Source organism: Pygoscelis adeliae, unplaced genomic scaffold (genome assembly GCF_000699105.1).
Source record: "Pygoscelis adeliae isolate BGI_AS28 unplaced genomic scaffold, ASM69910v1 Scaffold286, whole genome shotgun sequence".
Classification (NCBI taxonomy): domain Eukaryota; kingdom Metazoa; phylum Chordata; class Aves; order Sphenisciformes; family Spheniscidae; genus Pygoscelis; species Pygoscelis adeliae.
Window position 1 is genome coordinate 9338030 of NW_008825076.1, and position 14927 is coordinate 9352956.

Consider the following 14927-nt stretch of genomic DNA (forward strand, 5'->3'; position numbering starts at 1 on the left):
TTTGGAATATCATTTTTTTATGGTCAAAAGTTTTAATTTTTAACTTTTTTTTGCTTCTTTTATCTTCTTCTCTATGGTGCGGTGTCCAGTTTAAAATAAGTATAAAATTAATAAATAAAAAAGTTAAATAAATAGCAAAAAGTTAACATAAGGTGTTGTAAATATAAATTACATACATCTTGCCAAAATTAAATAATTTACAGGATAATTAAACTAACTACTTTTTTTTTTTTCCCTCTCTTTCTTCCAGGAAGTGCAATTTCTCTACTTTTAAATACTAACTGAATTGCAGTCACAATCAATTTGGACTCTATTTACATGTTAAGAACATTGTGTTTTTAACACCTCAAATTATTTTTATTTTTTTTCCCTTCTGTATTTTTGCACTTGGAATGGGTTCTAAAATAAGTGAACTCATGGAGTCGGATCCTGCAAACACTTAAGTGTGCGAGTGAACCCACTCACGCCGGCTGCCCTGTTGAACTCAGCAGGGGAACCGACACAAGCCAAGTCACTCGTGAGCTTCGGGGCCGGATCCACTGGCCGCTGCCATCGCTGGCAAGCTTTCTCCTGACTTCTCTGAATCGTGGATTGTGCCCTAAATATCTGCAGGATTGGGCTCGAAACGACACCACAGTCTTGCCTTTAGTATGGGTCAGCAAAATCCTCCCCAGCTCTGCCCGCCCCGCCGCCGGGAGGGATGCGGGATGCAGGATGCGGATGCTCCCCGCGCTGGGACCCCTCGGGAGGTTTTGCCCCCCTCCGCTTCCCAAGTGTTTGCAGGAGGGGGACAGCAAGCTCCGTATGGGAGCGAAGGTGGGGAGAGCGAGCCCGCGGGGTGACAGCCGGCTCCACGCGCGATGGAGCAGGTGCTGGAGAGCAGCGTCGCAAAGACATTCATAGAGTTGTTCTTTAAGTGCACAGTGGGCTGCGTGTACCGAGCTGCTTACAAAATGCTTCTTTGGAAGAATACCCAATACCTGAATACTCTTTTTTTTTTTTTTTTTCCTTTTTTTTTTTTGCAGAATGGCGCTTGCGCTGTGATTTTGCGCAAAATGTAGAACACCAAACCAAAAAATACCCATTGCCCTGTGGATACCTGTAAGAAATCAACCACCGATTCATGGTAGGTAAGCACTTTGCTGGCCATTAATTAACATCTCTCTTTTTGTTGGTTTTTGTTTCTTTTTTGTTTTTTTTTTTTTGTTGTTCATCGCAATCTCAAACGTTCTCTGGCATTGATGTATGATCTCTGGACTGGCAGTACTGCGCCACTGTAAGGATGATCACAATAATGAAAAGAACCAGAACTGTCATCAAACAGACTTCTAAAAAATCATATACACCGGACCATGACACATTAAGAATTCTTCTGTATGAAATATCTGGTATTGGCCTATTCATAATAGCTATTCTCATATTTAAGACAGACAAAGGAATACTGTAGTTGCAAACTCCAAAAGCTTCCCTGAGAACCTTTTTTCCATTGCGCTTTCCACTGGAGATCCAGAACTGCTCTTCAGATTTCTTTCAGAAAATAAAAATAAGCTACTTTATAATACTTCAGAGTTCCCATGCCCAGTGGATATCTGAACACCTCGGGGTTGGGAGGCCCAGCACAGGTTCAGATTTACAGGTAGCTTGCAGCTCCAGCACTTGTAGCAACATAGAACATAATTCATGTGTGAGTAGGTGATCTGGACATACAACCATAGACAACATGAGCGTTTAAGCCAGTCATACGCTAGTCTTGGATCAGACAAGACCCTGTTTTTGTAACGTTTTAACTCTTGGATCAATTCTGCAAGAGCATGGCAACTCATGAAAGATGCCTGCTCTTCACCAGCTACCGAGCCCCACAGCCTACTGGAGAATTTAACCTTCCATCCTGATCTACCTCGTGGTCCAGGTAGAAAAATCCCACTTTTGTCAAGAAGGTCCAAAGTTAAGTAAACGAGAACATTGAGTTCGGTCAGTTCCACGTCTCAGAAATGGCCTCTTGGTTACATTTTGGTCCTTTTTTTTCTTTTTTTTTTTTTTTTCCATTCATTAAACAAGTTTTCTAACTTGTAAACCTGAATACTTGGAGGGAAAGTTCCATCTTACAGTCTGTTCACTTGCTCGTCTCCATCCCAGCGCTAAACCTGGATGCCCTTGACGGCTTGCTTGATGCTCTCCAGCAGGTCCTTGTTCTCCGGGTTCTGGTAGCACTCCTGGTTGGTGTACATGTCAGTCAGCGTGTTCACGTATGCATCAAAGTTCTGCTCACTAATTGGCTCCTGCAGCCAAAAAAGCCAAATAAAAGTGTTAGTAGTAGAGCAGGAAGAGGCTGAGATGTTTCTTTGCAATTAATCGTCTGTATGTACCAACGGCCAAAGGTTTCCACGTCGGACCCTTTTTGTCCACGGTGTTGTGTGTATGGGAACCTCTTTGTGCAACCCCTGAACCTGCCAGATCTTAACTGGGTCCTTAATTTTATGCACTGGCCTCGTGGAACTATTAACAGCATCAGGTTAAGCGTGTGCAGGCAGTTTGACAGGCTTGAGGCTGAATTAAGCCATGGAAATGAAGGGCTGGAGGACGAGAGGAGGCAGGGACTGCTGAAGCATCGCGGACGGAATCAAAGGCAAAGTTAGGACAGGAGCCCGGTCACCTTGGGCTCACATCTGCCCCCACCAGCACGCTGCTGCAGTACAGCTTTTGCTTTTGAGGGGCATCGTGGAAACCTTGCAAATATCTAACTTGGAGTTAATGGGGGAAAAAGAAAGGGAGAAGGAAGAAAAAGAACAGGAATAAAATGAGCATACAAGTCTCGTGGGCATTATTTAATTGGAATTGCCTGAAACCTTGAAAAAATATTTGCTGAACAGTTTATTTGACCTTTATGTGTCAAATACTTCACAGAAAAGCACTCAGCGAGCGGTTTTCTGCCAGTTAGGCAGCTGGGTGAATACTATCCAAAACTGCTCTGCTGGAGGATGGCTTCTCTCCAACCAGCCTGAAATTAAATACAAACCCCAATGAAAAGGATTCCCAAAAAAACTGATGGCAGAAAAAATAAATCAAAAGCTCATTCCTATGATCACTGCGATGGTCTTTATGAGTTGTAAGAGGACAGCTTCCCCAACAACACGAGCCCCCCCTCCACACACCTGGTTTTGACAACAGTAATTACATTCCTGGGAATAGAGAGAAGGTAATTAATAGCCTTTTGTGGTTTTACTATTTTAATGCAGTCTTTTCATTTTGCAGTAACTCTGTGTAACATGCTGTGGGCTGTTAGACCTTGTTAAATTAAACAAAATACACTCTCTTTAAGAATGCTATTCTTTGGCTGCCAGCTATTCAAAACTGAATTGAAACTACCTGCATTATAATAGGAGCTGTAAGATCTTTCTGACGTTGAAATCCAATCCCTCCTGATCTCTGCTTGTGCTGTCTTAGCCTAAAAGGCGCTGGGTGCCCTTGATAAAGTTTCCTATTTTGTGATAATGCTCCCAGATGTAATGAGACAGAACAATAGATACAAAGGGAGATCAGCAGAAAATGACAACAAAAGGGAGATATAATGCAAGCTTCAGAGATAAGGCAAGAATACTGATCTTATAAAGGACACGTAGGTGTATATAGAGAAATTCTCCCACTCTTTAATTGTACATAAGCCTTATCGTGAATTGGGTTTGGCACGGCTCTCTCGATCACACTGGCTGGGGCGAGCGCTTGTCAAAGTTTCTTACCATGTGCGGAAGGCGGATATTGGCAAGACTTTGGATTAGAGCCTGGCTCAACCCTGAGAGCTCCAGGAACAGGGCTTCATTTTGCTCCTCTATGATTTTGTTCTCCTCCTCAATGTTCTTCAGGTTCTTCTCCATGGTGGAGATCTGCAGAGCAAGGCGCATGGCGGGGTTACCAACCCTCACGCGACGGCACCCACCACCACCCATGCAAGGGGCTTGGCCGTGCATCCACAGGCTTGGATGCCCGTCCAAAGCACACAAACCTGCGACTGCAGTTTCACCATGGCGGCTTCCATCTCCGAGTTGGATTCGTTCAGCTCACTGATCTCCTTGTTCAGCTGCTTGATCTCTTCATCGTTCTCCAGAACTGTGGGAGAGAAGGTCACGGGCAGTCAGCAAGCGCTTGCGGGATAAGCAAAAATGTTGAGCTTTCTGCTGAGCCCATCCTGTTGCGTGGACATCACCACTCACAAAGTCCTTGCCTTTGCTTTTTACGTCCTCTAAACGGGATGCACATCTCACCTGCTTTATTTTTAGTTTTTTAGTAAGGTTTTTAGCATCATGGTTCAATGGTACTTTATAGGTCAATATGTAAATGCAAAAGCCAACGACAGCATAGCGGTTGGAGTCCAGCACCTCCACGCACCCTGCAAGGTTGATTGCCCTGAAAACTCAGGTCACTCTGTCCAGTCCTGAGTTTGGGAAGATGACATTTAAAAAACTAATGCATGTCTTGATTAGAAATTACGAGGTTCATAAAATAAAGCAATATTTCTAGAAGAGTGCGGGTATTTATAGATTCCAAACTATATAAGTATTCAAGTCAAATGCCTGAACCTTGTCAAATACCACAGAAACCTCAGTAATAGCACTGGAAAAGCAAACTGCCATAGCTAACAAAATTCCACATCCAGAAATATCTGCAGGATTAAAAGCCCTGAATAGGTGAAAATCGCTGAATGACTGCAAGTGATTTGTAAAAATGCCAGTGAATATTTAAAAAAAAAAAAAAATCTCAATTTCAGCATTAATTCTTTTTGCCTGGAATTTCACCATGGAAACGCCTTCTTTATCGTTTCACCTGCTCCCTCGCAGTACGTCACTTGGGGAGCGGTGCCGGTATCATGCCACCCCGATACCCAGGCAACCCAAGAAATGGGTGCTCATAGCACATGATAAGCTTGCAAATCTGAGGCCAGATTTCTGTGTTGAAACCTCTCCAGTCTGCAAAGAAAAAGATATACGGGCTCAATACCCCGACGCACCTGCAAAGCAGAAGGAGTGAAAATCCTTACCATCGCTGGTCTTGAACTTTGTGTTGAGAATTTCATCCCCTGAGAGTTTTCCTTTCTTCCCAGCAAAAGTAGCTCTTGGACACCCTGACAAACTGAAAAGCAAGTAAAAAGGGGTTTCATAAACTCTCAGTATTTCTAGGTGCTTATGTTCCCAACAAGAGCACGTACCATTTGGTGGAGTTCATGCTGCGAGACAGTTCTTCTAAAAGCTTTTTACGGTACAGAGGAAATTGCTTTATGAATAATGCCACAAACCTCCCCATTTATAACGCGAGAGCAATTTTCTCTGAACAAAGATTAAAAACCACATTGTTTCGTAAAAGAGAGGGCATGACAGGTGAGGAAGGTGAGACAAGTCTGGCTGGTTGGGGTGTCAGATCCCCCATTTGGGGTGGGTCCTGTTCTGCCTTGCTCATGGAAGGACGTTATATTATCAATTTTCATGATTTTACTCAATCCCCATCTCACCATTGCAATATTAAAATAACTCACATATTGTTAGTTAGCATTTTCTTCCGCGCAGAAAGGTCCAACCTTGGAGCAACCTGACTGAGGTCAGCATCAAAAGCACCAGCTATTGAGCCTTGCATGAAGAGCTGAACCATGCTCAAGGAGCATCTACAGGCAGGTAGGTTAGTCCATGGCAATGTTGCCACGCTCCCAGTGATTTCAACCCTGCGATTTACCTTCTGTGAGTGAGGAAGCTCCCGTTGGCATGGCCAGAGCCGTCGCAGCCCGGCGTAGGACAGGTTGGGCCTTCATTCTTCAACGACTTCCAGGAAAATGAGGACCCATTGAGCGATCCTTCCTTCTGCCTGCGGGCTGCGAGAGGGCACCCTGATGCGCTCCGGTGAGAGGCATATTTGCCGCTGATGTGTCCGAGCCCAACGCAGCCAGGAACCGGACACCTGGGCACAGGGAATTACCAAAAATTATAGCACGGGAATGAAGAGGGACATAAGGAAATTAGGGATGAGCAGGAACGAGGAAGCCTGGGAAGAGAGCATTCGCATTTAGGGATCTCATCTGGACTTTATGGGGTAGATGCTTAGTTGATGGAAATGGCAGATCGGAAATTAAGAGCTATGACTGCCCTTTCAAGAGAGCAAAAGAGAACCAAGGTAAATCCTGCAAGAGGGAAAGACTGTGGAGGTCACATCACACTTACACTTGCAGCAAAAGCAGGTCCCAGTGGTGTCCCAAACCGTATGTTTGGTGCCTCATTGAGGGCAAAGATGGCAGGTAGGGCGGCCTGACGTGGGATCCCAACGTTACCTCAAGGCTGACACGCTCGCACCGAACCATCACAAATTTACACCCAGCTCTGCCCGGTGTTACTGCAGAGGAACCCAGGGTCATCAACTTTATCACCCTACACTAGCACGGTCAACGCGATCTAGGAGCACTGTCTGTACCCATGGGGACACAACCCTTCCTTGTGAACCAGTCCCTGACCCGGGAGCCGGTCGGGCTGCAACCTGTGCACTGAAAAGCTGCAAACCTGCTCCTGCAAGGAGGGCAACCGAGGGGTTTCCAAGTCCGTACCCCATCAGACAGGACAAATAAACCCTGCGGCACCGCTCAGCCTGCAGCCGCGGCACAGCCTCGCTTGCCTCCTCCTCCTCCTGGTTCACATCCCGCAGCTATCAAGAGATCAACCTGCGCTCGCAAAGGGATAAAAGTGGGAATTATCGTCAAGGCGGTGCACGAGCCCTCCCGCCCCCGTGCTTCTGCCGCCGTTTATGGCCGGTTAAAGCACACAGGAGCTGCGAGGGGCATCATGGAAGCACTGACACAACTTGTGCTAATTGCCAAGAGGCTGAGTGCCTCTCTAATAGGCACCTCCTTCCTCCCTGCTCACAAACTCCCCGCCTAACGGCATACTCACTAAATTCAGCCGTTCGACAAAGGCCGGTGTATCTATTAAGGTTTCTGCTGTGGTTTGTTTAAAGATGCTAGTCAATTATAAATACAGTTAAAAGTTTATTACTCAAGGGAGGCTACTCTAAAAAAGGAGGGGTGGGAGGAAAAGTAGGTAAGAAATGGCAAAATTAACCCCGTGTCCTCGGTTTGAAAGCAATTAGGGATTTAAGTTTCCCCAGCAAAATATCCGCTGACCTGCTCCTGAAAATCGCAAGCTGCGTTTCACCGCAGAAATGATTACCCTGATTGTTTATATTTCGTACAAAAGGGAGATGACAGCAGACGGGGGGAGCTGTACACCCAGCCTTTTCCCAAGATAATTTGAAAAATGCTGATCTCGATTTTAATCAGCTGCAAATGCAGCACAATTCACTTATAATATCCCTGCCAGCAGGATCCTCAGTAAATTCATAACATCATTGCTTTTATATGATCACGAGCAAATTACTGAATCCTCAGGAGGAAAAGGAGCGGGGGGGGGCGAAGCATGAGAGAGAAAGAGACTAACCCCAGCATTTAGTATGCAGCCATTACGGCCCAACCGTTACATATTTTAGGCTGTTAATTTAACTTTCATTACATTTTCATTGTTAAAAAATAAACCGGAGCCTTATTGTGCAAAACAGCTGGTTTGGACATTTTTTAAATTATTTTTTTTTAAATGATTATTATTTAACAGAGGCACCAGTAGTGTTTGATCAATTAGGCAGCCGTGGATGCTTCCACTTTATGCCAGGGCTGGGCTGAAGGTTGAGGTGATCTGTTCAATCATGTCTGTAGCAAATTACTTGAAGGATGAACAGCAAAACCAACAGGGACTAAATGACTTTCTCCTCGGTGGCGATGTGCAAAACTCGGCTGGGTTCCAAGTGGCGCTCGGTGCAGACGGAGGATGGATTTAGAGCGAAAGCTCCTTAATGCAAAGCCGCACCGGGCGCACCTTGCTGTGGGAGGCAGAACACAAGCTTTCCAAGGGCTGGGGGAAGGCAGCGGGGAAGGGATTGTTGTACCGTGTTGTTTTGCACATCTCAGAGGAGCTTCTGCTCCTCCTGGGTGTACTGGAGGAGCGGGGGTTGCTGCCCGTGCCGCGGGACGTTGGGGAATGCCTTCATGCCCTCATGCCGTGGAGACCCTCGTGCCCACCTGGCACTGACTGCGCCTGCACCCACGGGCCCGCCGAAGACAGTGCAGCAGAGCCACAACGAGCCTCCAAGGCCAGCCCGGGGGTGGACAACGTCAGCTTTGTAGGAGTCAGAAAATCCCAGCTCTGGTGATGCTCCAACCCCATTTGTTGCCACTTTAGCTTCCCAGCGTCTGCACCTTTAGGTGGACTAGGAGAGACCCAACCCCTGGTGAGGATACCAGGGGGGACCGTTGTCCTGCTGGGGATGCCTGACAGCTCGTCCCGCGTTCCTGTACAAGCGCCAGCTGCACCACGACAAAACAGCCATATAAAAGCCCCTTTCTCCTTGCACTGGGAAGCAATATATTTGCCAAGAAACCGCGCTGGGGGAGCCGCTTGGCACATCACCGACCGGTCCCGGCCCCGAACGGGGCAGGCAAGGGTGAGCAAAGCCACGGCTTCCCCAGCCCCGCAGGGTCCGTGTCCCTGGGGAAAACGTGGAGAGGGGCGACCTCCCAACCAGGGGCCTCCGACTGCGGTAAAAGAAGCAAACATGCAACAGCCGGCAGTTGCACGACAGCATTTGCTGCTTGTCCTTTCCTTCGCTGTGTCACTGGTTAATGGCACAGCATTACAACGCCACCAGCAATTCAGTGTATTTGAGCCAAAAAAAGATTTTTTCCCACAGATTCTCGAGCAGGTTGCTTAATTTTTAATAAACTCTGCTAACTCAAGCTAATTATCACACGGCTCATTTAACTAGGAGGCTTTCCTTCCTGTAGACTGAGGAGTAAAAACAGAGCAGATGGCTCAAATATCATCTCTTTCTTAAAGGTCCTTCCCTGAGCTCACGCATCCTGGTTTCCCGCAGCCTCCACCGGGCTCTTCCGCACCCACTTGTTCCCGCTCTGGCACAGCCTCTGCTCCAGGGAAAGGTAATTCACCTCTGCTCTTCTGCAAGGACAAGACCTGCCCTAGGGCTAAAATGGGGGAAAAAAAGATGCATTTGGGGACAGTCTGCTGAGCCAAAGGGGTTTGGCCAGAAATGCTAGCGCTCATGGGCATCCGGAAACTCTTGGAGGCGCTTGATAAGTTTTTCCACCTTTCTCTTTAACCCCCTCCACCTGCGCTTGCTGGGTGAGTGGACAGTCTCCAGAAAGGCTGGGGATGCTCTGCGTTAACAAAAAATAGGATGCTGGAGTCAGTGCTGGCCCCAGCCCTGCTGTAAAGGCTTTGACGTCCTGTAGTTGCGTGAGGGGTCGAGACACAGACTCCGAACCTCGCGTCAGGCCCTGGACGCCGAGCCCGTGATGCTCAGCCTTGCTAAAATTCAGGACAAATGGATTTCACAGCAAATGAAAGCTCCCGAGGCAGACTAAGAGATTTAAAATCTCTGTTCCCAGTAGGAATAAAGCCCCTGGGATGTTCTGAAAAATTCAGCCCGAGGCAGCAGAGAAAGGCTTCTTCTGTTCGCTTTGAATATTCAGCCATGGCAAAGACTCTACAAAACATGTCTTATTCGGGGTTACCGGATCCTGACCCGACTCAGTGCTGGATAGTTTCTATTTCTACCGTGTTCCTGGGAGTTAAGCGAGCCCTCCAGCACCCCTCGCCTGCCCACTAATGCCCAAAAATCTGCAACATTTTGCTTACCTGTGGGGTCTTACCCTCATTTACAACACTGGTGGGTTTTTTTAGGAATTATATAAAGCACGGGTAGGAGAGGAACTGTTCGTGCCCTACCAACCTACCTTTCACATCTGCAAAAACCAGTAAGAAAAAATACACCATTACCTCCCCACCACCCAATTTTCCCATCAAATTTCAAAATTGCAACACCATTTTTGGGATTGCAGAATTCCCTGGAAACCAGCAGAAGAGCTTTGGCAGCGCCCGCTCCAGCGCGGGCAGGCGATGCTCCGAGCAGCACGAGCGAGGGGGGATGCGGGATGGACGCTGCTCCCCCACGTAAATCTGTGCGAGGCAAAGGGGACTGAGCGAAAGGGTCCACTCGGGAGTTTCATCCAGACTTACTTCATCAGTTCTGGGTCTTCTTTATCATCCTTTGTCGGGGTGATCTTGATCCCACTTTTCTTGGCACGAGGGCAGCCTGACAGACTGTGGTTAAAAAGAGAAGAAAGGCCTGTCTCACTGGCAGAATCACTGCATTTGCTATTCCCCCGCTTCAGTCATCTTTCCCTTCAATTTCGCACAGTGTTTTTGATCTCTCTCGTTTTGCAGCTTCACATCACGAGAAGAAGTCAGGAGAAAAAAAAAAATAATAAAAAATTGAGGGAGATGGACAGTAATTAATGGTGTCTAGATAAGAAGATATCTGCTAACAGCCTGCGATGTTTAATGGAATTGTTGAAACAGAAGGCTCAGATCTCTGCTATTAATGCTCTAAAGTGATAATAGAAGTCATAAATAGGTAGCATTATTAACAGGAACATTGCATCAGCTAAAATCTGACCCTTTGTCTTTTATTCTGTTGAAGGGAGCTTCTAATCAGATGCTGGAAACATCAAAAAAAAAAAAAAAAGAGAAGTCAGATTAAAGAGATGAAAATAGGCTTCAGTTGTCAGTAACATTAATGTTTTATTCAGAACTTTGCAACTCTGCCCACTGCAGGGGGAAAAAAAACAGAAAGAAGCTACAGAGAAAATAATTTAAGGGAGATCTTACCTTCTATGCGATGCATAATTTCCTGTTATGTGACCAGAGCCATCACAACCAGGAGTAGGGCACCTGTGGAGGAAAGGGATGCTCGGATTAGCCTGGGGATGCGAGCAGGGGATCGACGCTTTGCAACAGCTCATTTCAAAGAGAAATCTAGGGACTGTCAACACAGAAGCAGGTTTTTCGTCCTGCCCCTTCTCCCTCTGTAAGAACAAGGGCTGGTCTGTAATATCCACGACACCGAAGTTGATGCATCGCTGCATGATGTCGGCGGTGGAGAGGAACATCAGTGGGAAGAGGTGGGGACGTTGGGAGTGCGGCAGGTAGCTGCTCTCCAGCGGAGGGATGTGGGTCCCAGCCTCTGTCCCCACCCTCCTGAATGGGACAGCTCAGAAGATGATAACAAAGGAGCCAAAAAAAGACCTCCAGGACAGTGTCCGTCTTCCTGAGGAAGACGTAAGGAGATGGCAGGTACCATCCAGGGCCATTGGGCTGGATGCAAGCATAGACAAGAAACCAGAAAAATAGCCTACAACTCTGGACAACTTGGCCATCGAGCTTTCTCCTCTGGGGCCACCTCGGCCAACACCAAGAGGAAGCCCAACAGAACATCTCAGATCAGTTCTGGGTGCTTTGACGGGGGCTAATCTCACTGAGGGAAAACAGACACCCCACCCCAGGAGGGTCCTCAGAGTCCAAAACCATTTGATGCCTCCGATGGAAAATAATGAAGGAATAGGAGGGAAAAGGTTAGGTTAACCTCAGGTCTCCTCCTTCCATAACGCCATGGGCGAGGGACAGGGGGGTCTGCAAGGGGACAGCTGCCTGCGGGGCCTTGGGCTGGGGATCACCAGGTCACCAGGCATGGTGCACCAGCAGCTTTTGGTGCTTCGGTGCAAAATCTGCCCCTCAGTCCTCAGCCGCCGCCGTTACAAAGGGGTGTTTGAAGATGCAGCCATGATCGTGGGTTTGAAGGTAAGCATCCAGCACTCCGGGACATGATTGAAAGCAAAGCCTGGAGAATAGTTCTGTGATCACACAAACCTGCACAAAGGCTAGCAGGGGCTGCGAGCTCTACCGAGCGGCAGCGAAGATAATGGCACGAGTTAAGCACAGCATCATTAAGGGCACGGAAGGAAGAAAGGTGAGGGGATACGAAGTACCACGAGCACAAAGATCTGCTCCAAATGCTGTAGGTGATGCGGCGGACATAAAAGTTGTCATGGGGACAAGGAAGAGAGGTGAGGAGTGCTCACCGAGGAAGTGCACGCCAGCCTGCCAATTAGCCAGGGCTGTCTGAGTCAAGTGATTAGTACAGGGGGGAGGAAATCCACGGTGCGGCCGTGGGACGAGCAGGAGGGGCTCAGCTGCTCGCTTCCAAGCTGGCGCGAGCAAAGCTTACGGGATGACCGCAAGCTTGCAGAGTGCTCTTTCTCTTTGAGGGAGGATTTTGCTGCGCCCCCGCTTTCTCAATCCCCATTTTTAAAGCCACCAGTGCCTGGTTTGGTAGCACTGGTTGGTACCCCGCCGCAGAGCAGGGATTGATGTGTCTCCAGGACACCCCGGTGAACTGATGGGCAACACATGCCAGTGCACGGGCAGCCCCTGAGGCCAATACCTTTGGGAAAGCTCATGCCCGACCTAGGCAATGGTATAGTTGGGGTGCTCTGAGAATCAATGCAGCAATGATTTCCACAGATGCCTTTAGTTCTGCAGCTTGGGAAATGGCCTTTTAAAAAGTCCTCTTTTTTTTTTTTTGTTAGAAAATATCAAAATCCTCCTCTTTGCACCAGCTCTGAGGGAGGGTTTGGCAATTGTGGGTCATTGAAGAGTCTCCATTGGCAAAAAAATTTGGCACCTCACCTAGGCTGAGGAGAGCAGGGACCCATCCTGGTCCCAGAAGGGTGACAGGGAGACTAAGTCAGGACCAAGGCTCGGCTGCTCAACTCAGGAAAACATAAATGCATGTAGGTCCAGTGCAATAAGAGAAGGGACACGTCCAGCAGGACCCCAATGAGGGTGCAAATTCTCTAACTCATTTAGAAATTACAGGTTTAGGAGATGACTGTGACATTTCCCTGTTACATGCTGTTAAAATAGAAAGCAAAACTATTTCTTTGTCGTTCTAGCTTCAGGGTGGGATGAAATTACGAAAACACTAACACCAAACTCCTTTTGCCTTTCAGGACTTTTAAAAAAGGGAGAGAAGTGATTTGAGTTTTATTTTTAATTATCTGGAGACAAATCATACCGACAGAGACCTTTTATTGCATGTTCCAGCCTGGAGCTGTTTTTTTTTATATCAGGGATATTAACCCCTGAAATAGAATTTATAATAGAAACACTGACATGGTCTTATCTGAAGTTGTGAAAAGCGATGACTGCGCTATCTGTAATATCTCCAAATCCTCTTCCCTTCCTCCCTGCTCTGCTCCCATCCTCACCAGGACGTAGAAAAAAAAGCAGTCCTTGGGAAATAACATTACAAAGCTTTGTTTTGGCCAGAAGTTTCCTGTTTTAGACAGTATTTTGATAAAAAGCGCTGACATCGGATGCCCAAGGGGAGCAGGGGATGCTGCACAGCAAGTCTCGGCGCGATGCTCCGTCTCAGGGATGACCCCGTTTGCTTTTTCTCCGGGCCCTTACTGGAAATGGGCCTGTTCCTGAGACTTTTTAATATCTTTAACGCTAATTGCCTGATCACTGGGCTATTCTTCAAGGCTGTTGGAGAAACACCAGTTCAGCAAAGCTATGTTAAGAGGTTATTTCAAAATGTATATCGTCTATAATGCATGATTAAGTGTACTTAGCGCTAATCATGTGAGTCTTTTCCCTCCACTAGCATATTCTATTAATATCAACTAATCCCACTACTTTTTCCACCTCTGTGATAAGGAGCAGGCAGTTAACGAACATTTTCCCTGGCACCAGCACCCGCATCGACGGTGGGGTGCGGAGCAGTCCCAGACCTACGCTGCCCTCCAGGCCACCAAAAAGGGATTTGGGGCTTTACTGAACACCTTAATGACCAAAGGGGCTCCCACCTGACTTGACTATTCTTACCATGGCTCCAAACATCACTGATTGCATACAGGACACAGGACATATTTATTTCTTTTATGATGAGCCTGTGCAATGTGAAGTCCCCCATGAGGTTTTACTCTCAGTAGAGGCTCTTCTGTTATAGTTATGAATCTCAGTGTCTAAATAATCCTGAAACTGGATTCAGCAAAGCAGGGAGCTCAGAGAAGAATCTGCCTCCAAAAATAGGCTGGCTCCATGGAAGTGATGTTGGAAAAAAAATTCACAATTAGCTTTTCCCCAAAGATGTAGGTTGGGTGGAGGAGGATTCCAGTCCCCTCCAGTATCTCCATCAATTTTAAATACAATTTCTATTAAACCTTTCTTTAGGGGAGGCAACCTAAGAGAGAATTTGGGAAACCTTCTTGTGAAGGATAAGCTCCTAGTGAAAATGAGGAGCTTTGGGAAGACAGCAGCAAAGCTGAAAACAGGATTAAGAGGAAGATATTTGAATGAAAATGTGAAGACTGAGTTCCTCCCATCAGGAGCAGAAATGGGAACAAAGAAATTTGTGCGCCTGTGAGCCCTCTGCCACTGGCTCAGGATCTGGCCTCACCAAGCGTTTGCTTGCTCCCTCTTTCATTCCCTCACAAATCAAACTCCCATGGAAATGAATAGGAACCTCTGTCACTGCATCCCTAACAACCCCTAAAATTCAGCATAAAATTAGCATCCCAGGTTCTCCGAAAGAGTTGGCATCTTTTCGCTGAGTCCTGGTGGTATTTTCCCAGCTGTGTCTCTACCCAAAAATAAAGCGTGTGCCTTTATCTAGGCTTTGGATTATTTGAGAGCCATACAAAAATGTTGAATGAAAAGGGTTATGGCACAAAATAGGGAAACAAGAGCTTGGGAAAGGATGCCAAATGGGAAAGAAAATAGCGTATGTCTACAGTGCCCAAAGAAAACCTGCCAGGGGTCCGGGTTATTTCTGATCGCTTCCGTGATCCCCCCTCCCCAAAATAAGTCTTGCTCCATGATGCTGACTCTTCCCAACGCGGCAGCTGGAGGCTGGGCTCCACCAGAGCTCCTCGCAGGTGGATTTTGATCGGCTCTTTGAAAGGAGAAGGGAGGGGATGGAAAAGCAAAAGC

At 47.1% G+C, this 14927-nt stretch overlaps 1 protein-coding gene across 1 annotated transcript in view; it reads right to left on the reverse strand.

Annotated features, from left to right (window-relative positions):
* Positions 1-2043: 2043 nt before the first annotated feature.
* The window catches only part of MYT1 (myelin transcription factor 1), a 34153-nt gene continuing 21269 nt past the window's right edge, over positions 2044-14927 (reverse strand). Inside the window, exons 13-19 of the mRNA XM_009326895.1 lie at positions 10764-10826; positions 10113-10196; positions 5719-5940; positions 5033-5124; positions 4001-4104; positions 3738-3881; positions 2044-2279 (exon numbers count right to left, since the gene is read on the reverse strand). Of these exons, the coding sequence (XP_009325170.1) occupies positions 2139-2279; positions 3738-3881; positions 4001-4104; positions 5033-5124; positions 5719-5940; positions 10113-10196; positions 10764-10826 (850 nt within the window). The 3' untranslated portion in view covers positions 2044-2138. The remainder of the gene's footprint in view (positions 2280-3737; positions 3882-4000; positions 4105-5032; positions 5125-5718; positions 5941-10112; positions 10197-10763; positions 10827-14927) is intronic.